The sequence below is a fragment of the Rhinolophus sinicus genome, linkage group LG10 (assembly GCF_036562045.2).
Source record: "Rhinolophus sinicus isolate RSC01 linkage group LG10, ASM3656204v1, whole genome shotgun sequence".
NCBI lineage: Eukaryota > Metazoa > Chordata > Mammalia > Chiroptera > Rhinolophidae > Rhinolophus > Rhinolophus sinicus.
In genome coordinates, this window is record NC_133759.1 from 76207366 (window position 1) to 76220114 (window position 12749).

A 12749-nucleotide genomic window follows, 5' to 3' on the forward strand; every position below is an offset into this window, starting at 1 on the left:
GGGAACACATTTTGAAAAATCAGTCGATTGCTTTTTAAGCCCCTTGTAGAAAAATATATCCAGAATGAATTTGTTTCACATCTCAGTTTTGAAATGGCCTTTAGTTCACAAGTTATTGGTCAACAGGAAACAGGAAGTTGTGGCTGCGCAAAGTGGACTGGAGGCTGCTTTCTTGCATGAAGACTCAGCAGTTACCATTCTAGGGCAGCGAGTGGTTCTCGGCTTTATCTGGAGTTGAAAGCTGTCCTCTAGGGCACCTACCTGGAGCCAGGTGTCCTTTTCTGCACCGAGGAGCAGGCAGGTGGGGAGGGAGCCAGGTTGGGGGTGGGAATGGCAGGGACTAAGCTTCTGTGTCTGGTGACACTCTCTCTCGATCAAGGTACCTGAAGCTTAGTAGGTAGTAGTGGCTGGCTCCAGCCAAGACTTTAAAGAGCTCTTCTGGCTACTTTCGGGGGTTTGGGGGTAGTAGTAGGACCCTAGAATGACTTGGAAATTTAAGAAAGAAGCCTGGGCCAGCCCCAGGCAGGGCTCGCTGGGTCAGGGTTGCTGGGGCTGGCATTTGCCACCTTGGGTGTGGTTTATGCGCAGGCCTGCTTATGCAGAAAGTCCATGCAATGGCATAGAAACAGACACATCCCTCTTCCACGACCAGTCTGTGGGCAGATGGGCTTTTGGACACAAAACCTCCCTGCGGGGCTCTGCTCACTTGGGCAGGAGAATGAGGGCCTTCATTTCAAAGCCTTAATGTCAACACAGGTGTAGACTGTGTGCTTGTTATTCTGGAAAAATAAAGTCGGTGTTGAATTTTTGTGAAATGCATTTTATTTCAAAATTCAATAATGTTGAAATTGTTCATTATGTAAGCGGCTTTTTTGGTGATTCTTTTGGTGAAAGGAATACCTCTTTAATGGGAAATAGTGGTAATTAGCTGATCTTTTGTGTCCTTTAGGATTACTGGCTGGGTTTGCTTCAAAGCCCACCTGTCGTGATGACTTCTTACCCCAGCAGCTTTCAAACTGTGTTCCGTGAGCCTCTTTTGGGGCCAGCCTTTCCCCTGCCTCCCACGCAAGGCGTTCTGTTGGTTGTAGTGCTGAAAAAACACTGACCCTCTGGCCCTTGTGATTTTGAAAATTTCATAATTTCAGGTCTGTGATTCTCTGCTCCGATTCAATAGTGTCTGGCATGAGGGCAGCGAGTACAAAGCTGGCTGTCTCTCGTGACTGCACAGCGAGCACAGTGAGAGGCAGATATACTTTTCAGGTGCACTTAGAAATGGAGGGAGTTGTGGGAAAGGAGCAGATGCCACAGAAGTCACTCCCAGTTTGAAAGGCCAATTGGGATGAGATTAGTCTTTTACTTAGGAATCCTGCAACCAGAGGGACCAACGTTTGGGTCTGGCCGTCGGCAGGCTCTTCCTCAGTTGGGTTCAGAGACTTTTTCTGTCAGGGGCTGCCACAATTTAGATGATTTTTCCAAAGGGTGAAGTTCATGAAAGTTGGAAAATTTCAGTGATAAAAGTGGGAGTTTGGAAGTAAATGTGTCAAGAGATTGAGGCAGGAATAAAAAGAAAGGGTGAGATGTGTTAACCATCCATCCTAGCTATTGTGAAACTGAATATTAGGCTTTTGAAGTCAGTTTCTTCAATCTATATCTACATATTTAACCTTTTAAAAAACCTAACGTGTGAATGTACACATCTAGGCACACTTGTGGGAGTTGTAGGGAACCGGCGTTTGGTGGACTAAGACACCCGAGACAGATGAGAAGACTGGCTGACCTCAGGGAACGGTGTGTGTGTGTGTGTGTGTGTGTGTGTGTATGGGGGGGGGCAGGCGGGTTGGGCAGTCAGGTGGGAGTGAAAGGGAGCTGTGTGTATGTAGAGTGAGCAGGGTCTGTGTCTTCCTTTCCCTGAAAGGGGCCCATTCCTCAGCAGCACAGGAAAATCATGACCGTGTTGGCAGGTGAAAGGCCTAACCTAGCTACGGTATCTGTGATGGGACCACCTCTGCCAACACCAGATGGCATTCAAGCCAGAAAGCATACCAGAGTGATTTGGCCACTGATGTGAATGAGAATGAAAGGGGTGTTCTGAGAGCCCAAGGGAGCCTCTTCCTTCCTGAGATTCTCGGACACAGGAAGTCTTTACAGGCTGGTTGGGTTATACTTCTGAGAGCCCACCACAGACTGAGACATTTGGGAATAATTCAGCAGGATAATAACCAGCTGCATCCTTCGGATTCTGCGTTTTAAAGTGCATATGAAGGGGAAAAGAGAGGCCTGTGTGTAAGACGAAACATTTACTGCAAACACTTAACTGTACTGACTGTTCTGTGATGATGCAGAGGCTGGGGGCACGAGAGCTGAGTGCAAGGGCCACAGGCAGAAAAGAAACTAGTTTTTAAAGGGGATCACCTAAGGAAGCCGCCTGGACCCCACTTGTGTTCTGGGGGTTCCTGCATTGAGCCTGGAGGTCACTATTCTGCAGGCTACTCACACCTTGCCAGGCCAGCTCAGACTGCCCTGAATCTGGCTACTAAATATCCCCCTTTGGTGGTGAAAAGCAGGCACGCAGGGTTTGTTGTGGTCTCTTGGGGTCCCAACCCAGAATGGAGTCTTTACCAATGGGGTGGCCTGATCTGTGCTTAGGGGTATCAGTGGTATGGAGGACTGTTATTCTCTGATGACCCTTGTTCTTTCTGGCTGTGGGATGTGGGGTGGTGACTCTCAGAGCCTTGGCCTAAGGCAGGGAAGAAGAGAGCTGAACCTCGGAGAGTGTCTTTCTGCTTACTAGCATTTGAGATTATAAAAAATTAGTTTTTAATCAAAATTTCCAAAATAAAGTGAGTGATTTCCCCATTCCCCCAAGATGCAATAGTCTTGTTGGCTCTCTCTCAGGCTTACAACAAGTCAAATGGAAAGAAAAGCAAGAAGCAGCTGCAAAGGAGAAAAAAGGTGCAGAGCGAGGACAGATGTGGCTCTTGTGCCAGGAGGGGAAGCCCCTGCTCCTGGTGGGCCCGAGTCTCCAGGCCTGGTTTCAGGCCACTCCATCAGGGTGAAATCTGGCTGGATCTGGCGGTAAAGGAGAATGAGTACGTGAAGGCAACCGACGGAAGTGTCTGCCTGGAAAGCACGAGCTCTCCGTCCCACGGCGTCCCCAGGTAACATGGTGTGTAGCTGGGCACAGAAATGACTCCTTTACACAGCAGCATGGGTTCTCATCGTAGCTCAAGGCATACCTCATACTTCCTAACGAAAACAACCCCAGTCTGGTTTAGCAGCGCATACCTTAGATTAGGAAACTTGCAAGGAGACCAGTGTTGAACCACAAAGCGAGTACAGGTTTTTGCTTTTGTCTGTAAAAATGTACAAAGCGCCTGCTTGGGGCTGCGGTGACAGGATGAAGTGGGGGCTCTGTGGCCCGGGCTCTGTGCCGGCCTCCTTCATACCTCGCCCACCCACACCACTGTGGTCCCCCCCTTGATGCCGGACACCTCACACCGCAGTGCGTTTTGTCGCCCGTTGATGAGAAACAGTGACTCTTGGGCTGGGGTGAGGAGGTACTGTCCAAACAGCCCGCTGTCCCTCACGATCCTGCGGGGGCCTCCCCAGGGCCGCGCGGGGCCCGTGGGCGGCCCCTTGAGGTCCTGCAGCACGCCCATCTTCCCCGTGGACAGCTCCAGGAAGAGCAGCGCCGGCTGGGCCTCCAGCGTGGCGTACACGTAGTACTGGTTGCTTTGGGTGAAGGAGCGCTGGAAGGCCACGTCTGAGATGCCCTGGCTTACTCGCCGGTGGTACAGGGTCCGCATCTCCCCGCGCAGCGTGACCTCCTGCACATACAGCTGGCGGCTGGCGGCGGATGCGCTGACCACGAAGCGCCCGTCCGGGGACGTGTGTGGGGTGCCCGTCACATCGCTGTTGGGGCCGACCACGGAGTCCGTGACACTGTCGATTAGCAGCTGTGGAGCCGCGGGAGAGGCCCCGTCCTGTCGGCACTGGACGAAGAAGTAGCCGCCCAGGTGCGTGTGGGCCATGGCCTGGGGCAGGCAGCCGTGCCTCCGCAGGCCGATGGTCTTGAGGAGCATCAGTGTTTCCAGGTCGACTTTGTGAACCGCGGGAACAGACTTGTTGAAGACGAAGCCGAACCTGGGAGGGGAAGAAGGGGAAGAACGGAGGTGAGAGCTCGGGAGGCCTCTTGGGGTTGGGGGTCCCTCCTTTGTACCTCGTGCAGGATTGCAGCCTTTCTCTTCCCCTTTGTCAATGATCTAATAGCCTATCGATAAGATCTACCCTTCTGCAGGGGATGGCTTCATAAGTGGCTCATCTAGGATCTCAAACCAGACGCAGTGATTTACAAATGCTCTCCTGGTGACAGGCACTTCTCTTTAGAAATGGCAGAGGAGGAGGGTAAAGGTTCCTCCAGCAGTGTCTCCCTTTGGGATGCCTTTGCATCAGCCTCTCGGAGGCCGTGTAGCGGCTGGGCAGTGGTGGGCCTGTGCCTGGACAGAAAGGACCATGCCCACTGTGAGGACGAGGCAGGAGAGCCTACATCCTAGCAGTTTTTTGGACCAACTGGCAAGTCTGAATGTAGGACGCAGAGGCCAGGAAGCAAGCCCAGGTTTCCTATCAGCGCTCCCTCTCCCTGAGAGGAACAGGAAAGGGCCGCCTCTTCTCTGGCTGCCTGGGTGATGCTGCTGGGAGGGAACATGGGCAGCGGGCTGACAGGGCCTTTCCCTTTGGAGCCAGAAGACCTGGTCTGAGCGCCCTGCTAGGTGCAGAGCCTGGTGCAAGGTGCTTGCCCGTTGGAACCTCTGTGAAGCTGAAGAGGGTAGTTCCTTTGGAGGGCTGTTGGGAATGTTTAAGAGGACGCTTTGGTGGAGAGCTCAGCAGGTGATAGCAGCTCACATTTGAACTTCCTGAAATTCCTGGTTGGGGGTCTTTGCAAGCTGCTCAAAGGCCTGGCTGCACTTCACTTCGAACTTGAGAGTCTCTCCTAAATGTGGCACTGCATCCGCTTGTGAGAATGGAGAAAACCTCCTCCACAATTTGCTCTTCAGTAACTGCCTCAGAGTGGGGAAAATGCCCACTTTAAAGCATCCTTAAAGCCCACTCTTTGTTACAAGGAACTTTAATGTGAAAGCCACACACAGGCACTGCTGAGTGGATTTGCCTGACTCCCAGCTGAATTCAGGGCTCTGAAGGGGTTAGAGGCTCTTCCCCAAGCACTCTCTGCAGTGACAGTGGGGCGGTGGGGCGGTGGGGCGGTGGGGGGGGCTAAGGTTGTTATTTTCCTCTTTGGGCAAGGATAAATGGGCGAGCCTTGTTTTTACAGGTCCAGTATCAGCTTGCAACAGTGAGTCATTTCTTTCTGGAGAAAGGTGTTTAATGTGAAATTAAAGGAAGGCATACATAGTGCCACATGACACTTGGGTCTTGATGACTATATTTATAAAGGGCAGGCTTAGTCTTCTGGCAGTGGCGACTTTACAAAGGTGTGGGGGTGCTCTGAAATGAATAAGGAGGGGGACTGGGCAGGCAGAGATGAGGTTTGCAGCTGAGGCCATGGCTGTTATTATGAGGATATTCTTTTGGATGGTGACAAACCAGGCATCCAGGAGGCCTCATTTCCTGTGGCCCCCCCTGCATGGCTGCTCTGGGGGCTCTGAGAGGAAACATGGGCTGTGGTTAGCAGAGAACAAGGCAGAATGGGGCACTGAAAGGAGACCTGGCTTTGCATTTGGTCTGACTCTGCCAATTCCTGGCTGTGTGATCTTGGCCAGTACCTTAACTTCTGAGTCTCAGTTTCCTCATCTGTAAAATAGGTTTGTGACCACCACTGCTAGTTTTCTAGCAAGGAGAGGGTGCTCAATTAATCACTGCTGTTTCTTCCTTTCCTCTGGTGAGGATCTTGAGGCTGAGACTCCCTGACCTCACTTGGTCCCTGAGGGCATCAGCACCTGAGTGCCATCCTGACATTTAACAAGGACTAGGAATGGACCCATTTCTCTGCCCCTTCCCGATGGGGTGCAAAGCCAGCCCAGGCAGAGTGGGGGAGACAGAGACAGGAGCAGGTCCCACCCTGGGTGAAGGTGGCCCACACAGGGCACAGCTGGAGCATGGAGTGCTGTAGGGCCATGCTGGTTTGTCTCACCTGATGTGGTTGATGATAAGGTTTGTTGGGGGAATGAAGAAATCGTCCATTCCTGCAAAAGGTGTGCGGATAAGGTGCTGGCCCTGGCCAGTGCTGGCTTCCGTGATCACCTACAACACAGAGCAAGAGTCCTGGAGAGGGCCCATCCACGTGGGGGGCTGGAGACCTGTGCATGCTCGGGTGGAGACCCCCAGCAGAGCGGCTGCTGCAGAGGTGTGATGGACAAGCCACAGTGTTGGGGAGGCGGTGGGAACAGAATGGGAGCTGCTCTAGAATGTCATAGGCAGGGACCCAGCCTTCCTGGGAGAGGAAGTGGTGGGACCGGCGTGAATGCCTGAATCACTCCCTCCTGCTCGGTTAGGCCTGACCAGCTGCACCTTGTCAGCCGCCATGATGGCAGAGTGGGGACGTGCCGGGACCTTCTGAGGTAGGTCCCCAGAACTAAAACATCACCTGCTGAGAGACAACCTCCCCTACAACAGGGAAGCCCACCTACCAACTCCTAGGCCACCCTGGCAAAAGGCGAGAGCTTTTAAATAATGAAAATGTCAAATGGTGGAATTGCTTACTGGTCCTTTATTTTCCTTTGATGCCAGGCACTGGGCCAGTCTGTTGTGAGTCTGTCATGTACTGCTCACAGAGGCATTCTCAGGGAGCTGGGACTCCATAACTTATTAGAGAAAGTACGCATCCTGCGGGGATGCCATTGGAGACCTTGCAATTAGAATGCCGGGGAGAAGTTCCAGTTTCACAAAGGGAACTTGCTGTGAGAAGTAAAGAATCAGGCCCTGCGTTTGGTACAAATTCGTACTGACAGAGCAGGGCGGCCTGTGTTTGACTGGAGGTTCCATTTTCTCCCCTGTGGACTCAGGAGGTGACTTGAGCCATTCCCTGGTGTGTGTCCCTGCTGTGTCTGTGTCGGGGACAGCATGCTGGCAGTGCAGAACAGAGAGCAGAGTGATGTCTGAGGTTAGAGAGGACAAGAGAGTGGCCTAGAGGTCCTGCCAGAAAGCCCCCTGGGGTCCACCTGGGCTTCTGTCCATCAGCTACTGGGACCTGGCTCCTGGGCAGGCCGGAGACACAGAGTCAGACAGCCGGTGTCCCCTTGCCTTCTGCATGTGCTCATCAGCCTCCAAGTCCCAGGCCATTGCCCACAGAGGTGGCCGGCCTGCAGCCAGGTGAGGAGCGTGGCCAGCCTGTGGGCAGTTTTGGCTTGAGGGCCCCAAGGACAAGCTCCGACCCAGTGAACAGGACCAGAGTCAGAGGCTAGATGCTGAGCAGGGCCGTGAGACCCTTCTCCTGATCTTGATACTGTGGCCGTGTACACAGAAGGAAGGACGCAAATGTCTGCATTCTGAGGTGTGGACTCTGACTCCCAAGGCTTGGAGATCTGGGTATGTTTTCTGAACTGGGGCTGCCTCCTCAGACGGGTTTGAGGCCTGAGTCTTTTCCAAATCACACTTCCCTGGGGGCTCAGCAGGCAGAATGCTGGATTGGAATGATGAAGGGCTGTCATTTTCAATCTTGGGGAAGCTCTAAAGTGGCATTAGGTTATTTTCCTCTGATTAAAAAAAAACAACAATGGCCCAAGACACTTCCATGGCAAGTCCATGGAGCAAACCTCAGAGAACTGGGCATGAAGAAAATATCTGCATTTGGAAACTGGATCATAGAGAGTCTAGGGGAAAATGCCCGAGAATTCCAAGAAGCCAAGCAATCATTGCTTGATAGCAGGCCTGTCATTTTAGCTTATAATAGAGATGGAAAATTACAGGCTGTCAGCGGTCAGTGTCATTCACGCTTCACCACTCTGGCACCCTATATTCAGAGGTTACTTCATCAAAACGCAGTACCATGGGCCATTGAACTGCTGAGGGCAAGTCAGCCCCATTGCTCTGCGTCACGAGTTCCTTCCTTGGCCTGTGTACTAGCACATCACTGGGCACCCAAAGTAACTGTCGAAGGCCTCAAATTTGTTGGGCGTGGTGCAGGAGATGTACATATGTATCTGGATGTCGGATGTCATTTGAGTCAGCATGGGGTAAGGAAGACTGAGTATCTCCCTCAGAGGGTGGACAAGCCAGCTAAGAAGTGACACTTGGGGAAGGACAGGGGACAAGGCATCTAGTGGGACTGGCTAAGAGGCAGCTAAAAGCTGGGCCTGGGAGTAGGTGGGCAAGAGCATGCTGGCAGGATTAGAGAAGATACAGAAGGTTTAAACCCTGGTTGCTGGGGGAGGGCCTTGTGGGGGATAGGCCTCCATTACAGAAACTATAGTCATAGCACAGTGTTGGATATTTAGAAACTTTAGGATATTTTTTAATGTTTTGCAAATATAAGCAATGCAGTAACACATAATGGTGTAGCTACAGCTTTGTCCATAGCAATGGTCATGGCCTTTGGGTAAGTTCTGAGAAGTTGCTGGATCAGAAAGCACTGTTTTGAAGCTTTTCATTTCCATTCCAAACTACTTACCACAAAGGCTGTGCCACTGACCTTTCTGGGAGCAGCCTTGGCAAGTTTCCTTTACCCTGGCCCACAGCGATGAAGGTAGGCTTATTCAATCTATTTCATTTTCCTGTCATAGTGCATTTCCTAGATTTGCCAATTATAGTGATGGTGGACATCATGGTCTAATTCCTGATATTAATTAAAATACTTCTGGTGTTTTGTCATTTAGGCAAAATTTGCTCTTGATTTCTGGGAAATAGTCTTCATTATATTTAAAAAGTTTCCTTCTAGTCTTAATTTTAGTTGTTTCTTTAAAATTTTTTTTTATTAAGAATGTCTGCTATATTTAATTAAATGCCCTTTCAGTATTTATTGAAGACATCAGAGTTTTTTTTTTCTTTCCTGTTTTAATTTTTGTGTTATGTATAATGTTGACTGATTTCCTGGGAATGAACCATCCTTACATCTGGGAATTTGTTCCCTGCTCGAGCAATTAGATGCCATGCTCTATTTCTAATACCCTGATTAGTATTTTGATTCTTCATTTGTGAGATTAAAAATAGTATATAAAAAAATAAGACTATTAGACTAATCAGTTTTTGTAATTACAATTATACTGGCTATTTAAACAAATGAAGGAGCTGTACACTTTTCGCCCATGGCCTGGGATAGTTCAAATAACATTAAAATTATATTTTGAAGGTTTGAGAAAACTCAGCTGTACATTTTTCTATGGTAGATCTTTAATCTTTTAAAAAATCTTTCCTAAGATAATTGTTCTATTCCAAGTTTTCTGTTTCTTAGGCCAGTTTGTTTTTTCCCCCACATTTGGTAAACAATCATCCATTTCTTCTTAAATTTTCCACCCCAGAGTTGCAATGTAGGATTCTTTTACAGTTATTTTCATCCTCCTGTATCTGTAGTCATACCTTTATTGTTTTTCACTTTGTCTTTTTATTCTTTTATCAGGCCCGTGAAGAAGTTATGTTTCTCTATTTGTTCTTTTATTGTTTTGTTTCTATTAATTTCAGTCATTTTATTAATTGCTTCTCACCAGTCACTTTGTTCTTCTAAATTCTCAACACAAATACTTCCTTTGCAGGCTTTTAAGACACAAATATTCCTTGTGTACAGCTTTCGCCGTATCCCATAGGTTTTGATGTAAAATGGTCTCTTTTTCAATTGCTTTTGACACAGTTGTAATTTCCCTTTTAATTTCATCTTTGATCCAATAGCTATCTAGGAGTGTTTTCTATTAGGTCACATTTTAATTATTTCTAACTATTAGCTAATGTAGCCTCTAACATCTTTTATAAAATTTGTTAAAGTTTTCTTTGTGATTACTGATACACTTAATCTATATGTGAACATGTGAAAGAAAAAATTCTATTTGGCAGAGGAGAGGTTTTCTATATATTTGTTAAACAAAGCTCCTTATTCATAGTAAATTTTCCCATGTCATTGTTTTGTATCAAGTGCATTTTTAATCAAGTTCCCTTTGTGTTTTTAATCACTCTTGTTTTGTGTATTTAGTTGTCATGTTGTTTGATATCCAGTGGCTGCTTGTTGTCACATAATGTCTGTCCTTATGCTGGTTAGTGCTTGTAACCTTAAATTCTATCTTGTCTGGTATTAATATTAACACTTGTACATATTTTTTTGTTTCTCTAGTCTCACTATTTCCACCCCTTTAAATTTAATCTTTTATTATCACTTTGGTTTATATATGCTAGTGTTTTTTTTTTAAACCCAATCTGATTGTCTCTGCTTTTAATAGAACAATTAAATTTGTCACATTTGGAATAATGAGATATTCAGTTCTCAGCTATTAATTTCAAATGACATTCTGTATATACTCTCTTATCCCAGCAAGATGACATTTTTGAGTATTACTCCCTCCTTTTCCTCCACGCCGTACTCTCAGTTTTTACTGAAATAATTTCTCTTTAGTTATAGCCTGGTATCAGGATTTCTTGTCCAGTGTGTCTCCCCTAATTCAAACATCCTTATTTAGCACTTACACATTACCACATAGTTTCTCCTCATCCATCTCACTTCTAATTTCACACCTTCCTCCCTAGGTTCATTACTTACGGCTGTCTCCTCTGTCTTTTTCCATCTTGGTGTCTCTGATCTGGTTCCTCAAACGTGTTCTTTAGATTGGGCACATGAGTGATATGCTCTCCTAATTCTCGAATATCCTTATAGCTTTCTTTGTCCTGACAGGTGAATGATATCTTGGCTGGGAATGGGATTCTTGATTTCAGCCCTTTTATCTAAGTAGCACATAGATGTGATTCCATGGTCTTCCAGCTCCTGTCGCAAGTGAGAAGTTCAAGGCCCATCCTGTGTTTCTTTTACAGGTAACGTTCTTTCTGCCTTGTAAGCGTTCCGTTTTATTCCTTTACCAAGAAGGGCAGAGATGTGTCATTCCTCATCAGTCTAGCTATGAACTTGTAGATCCCTTTCAATTTTCCTGATTAAGTTTTTTAGCTCGGAAATTTTGTTACAAATTTATATAATGTTTGACTCCATTCCAATGGTGACCTTTTCTCTTTCTGAACTTCAGAGACTTCAAGTCTTAATCTCTTCATATATTTGTTCTGCGATTTGAAATTTTCTTGCTCTCATCTGTCAGGTAACTATGTTGGGTCTCAGTAAAAACCATGCATTTTTCAACTTACCTATTGTAGTTTAAAATTAGGAAATCATTTGTGTTCATTTTTGGTTCCAGAAAAATCTTTTTTTCGGGGCCCCCGCCCCTCGAATTTCCTTAAACGCTTTTTTAGAGCTTCCAGAGGAAGGAGCGATAATAATACTATTTCTCTGAGCTTTTACCCTGTTTTGAGTGACCTTTATTCTGGCTCCTAGGTTCTTGAATGGGCTGCTATTATTTGTCTGCTCCCTGGGGCCCAGGACGGGTTGATGTGTCCATCGAGTGACAACAGTCTTAGTTTACAGGACATGAAGTAGTGTCCCCATCCCTCAGTGGCGCAGCACTGCAGCGGACGGCAGGGAGGTGGTCAGTCCTTGGGAAGAAGCTTCTCTAGACCGGCGTGTCCCTGACCTCTTACCAGGGTGAACTTGGCTCCATGGGCAGCCTTTCTCAGCTGGGGTTCTGAGAGAGAATGAATTAAATCCTAAAATCCGAGGCATCCATTGTGTGTAATGAATTAACTTTTCTGTGCATGTAGAATGGTTCTTGCACCATCTTTGGGAGAATTGAGAAAACAGGATTGAAATCACTTTTTGTACAGTGCAATCCTCTCGTGCATCCATGCTGAGAAAGGCTGAGCCAGACACACTCAACACGGGTGGTCGAGGGAGGAGTTCCTCAGACCTCGGGGCCCAAGCTCTTCCCACAGTGGCTGAGGTGTGGGCTGCAGAGCCAGACCATGGACAAATTACGTAACTTCTCTGTGCCCTAGCAACTGTAAGCACTCTGGAAATGTGCTTCCATTTATGGACATAATTGCTGTAGCTTCTTTCCCTCCCCCTTCATTATTGGCCAGCAGCTAGTGCTTGCTTCCACATTATTCTCCAGCCCGCCCAGCCCAAGGGGAAGAAAGCCTGGACTCCAGGGCTTCACTGCTGTTTGGCCTCAGCAGCTCCTGGCTCAGGAGAGGCAGGTGCTGTGGGGTGGGGCCCAGGAGCCCCATTCTGGCTGTCACAACATCAGAATCGTATCCATCCTCAATACTACTGTCTTTAACAGCAGGCATCGCTGATTGTCTGTGAGGGGAATTGGCCGGAGGCTGTTTCCTACTCTCTCCTCAAGGCTTTATGGACAGACTTTGGATACATGTGATTAGCCACCAAGGGAAGCAGGAGACATTTGTTAGACAGGGAGAGAGGCCTTTCCTGTGGGTATGTGTCAGCCCCCACGTATTCAACGTACCTGGAGGCTTGGCTGGGACCTGTGAACATCCCCCCAGCTCAGCACCCACACTTGGTCATGTGACTTGTCATAGGACAGCTTAGCTGGCAGAGGGTCCACACCTATGGACTTGAAAAAAAATGGTGACAAGTTGGTCATGTTGTTGTAGAGGCCTGCACAGTGGTCATCGCTGGGCTTTGTGCACGTGGCCATCACTCCTGGGTGAGTAGAAGGCCACCCCGGCAGGCTTGGCAACAAGGCCGTTTGGGAACC

The 12749-nt window shown here is 48.1% G+C and overlaps 1 protein-coding gene across 2 annotated transcripts in view; it reads right to left on the reverse strand.

Moving 5' to 3' along the window:
• Window positions 1-799: 799 nt before the first annotated feature.
• FSTL4 (follistatin like 4) overlaps window positions 800-12749 on the reverse strand; it is a 365366-nt gene continuing 353416 nt past the window's right edge. Inside the window, exons 14-16 of one of the 2 annotated variants that reach the window (XM_074313508.1) lie at window positions 12498-12605; window positions 6149-6258; window positions 800-4143 (exon numbers count right to left, since the gene is read on the reverse strand). In XM_074313508.1, the coding sequence (XP_074169609.1) occupies window positions 3441-4143; window positions 6149-6258; window positions 12498-12605 (921 nt within the window). In that variant the 3' untranslated portion in view covers window positions 800-3440. The remainder of the gene's footprint in view (window positions 4144-6148; window positions 6259-12497; window positions 12606-12749) is intronic. The other variant, XM_074313507.1, reaches the window with a different exon arrangement.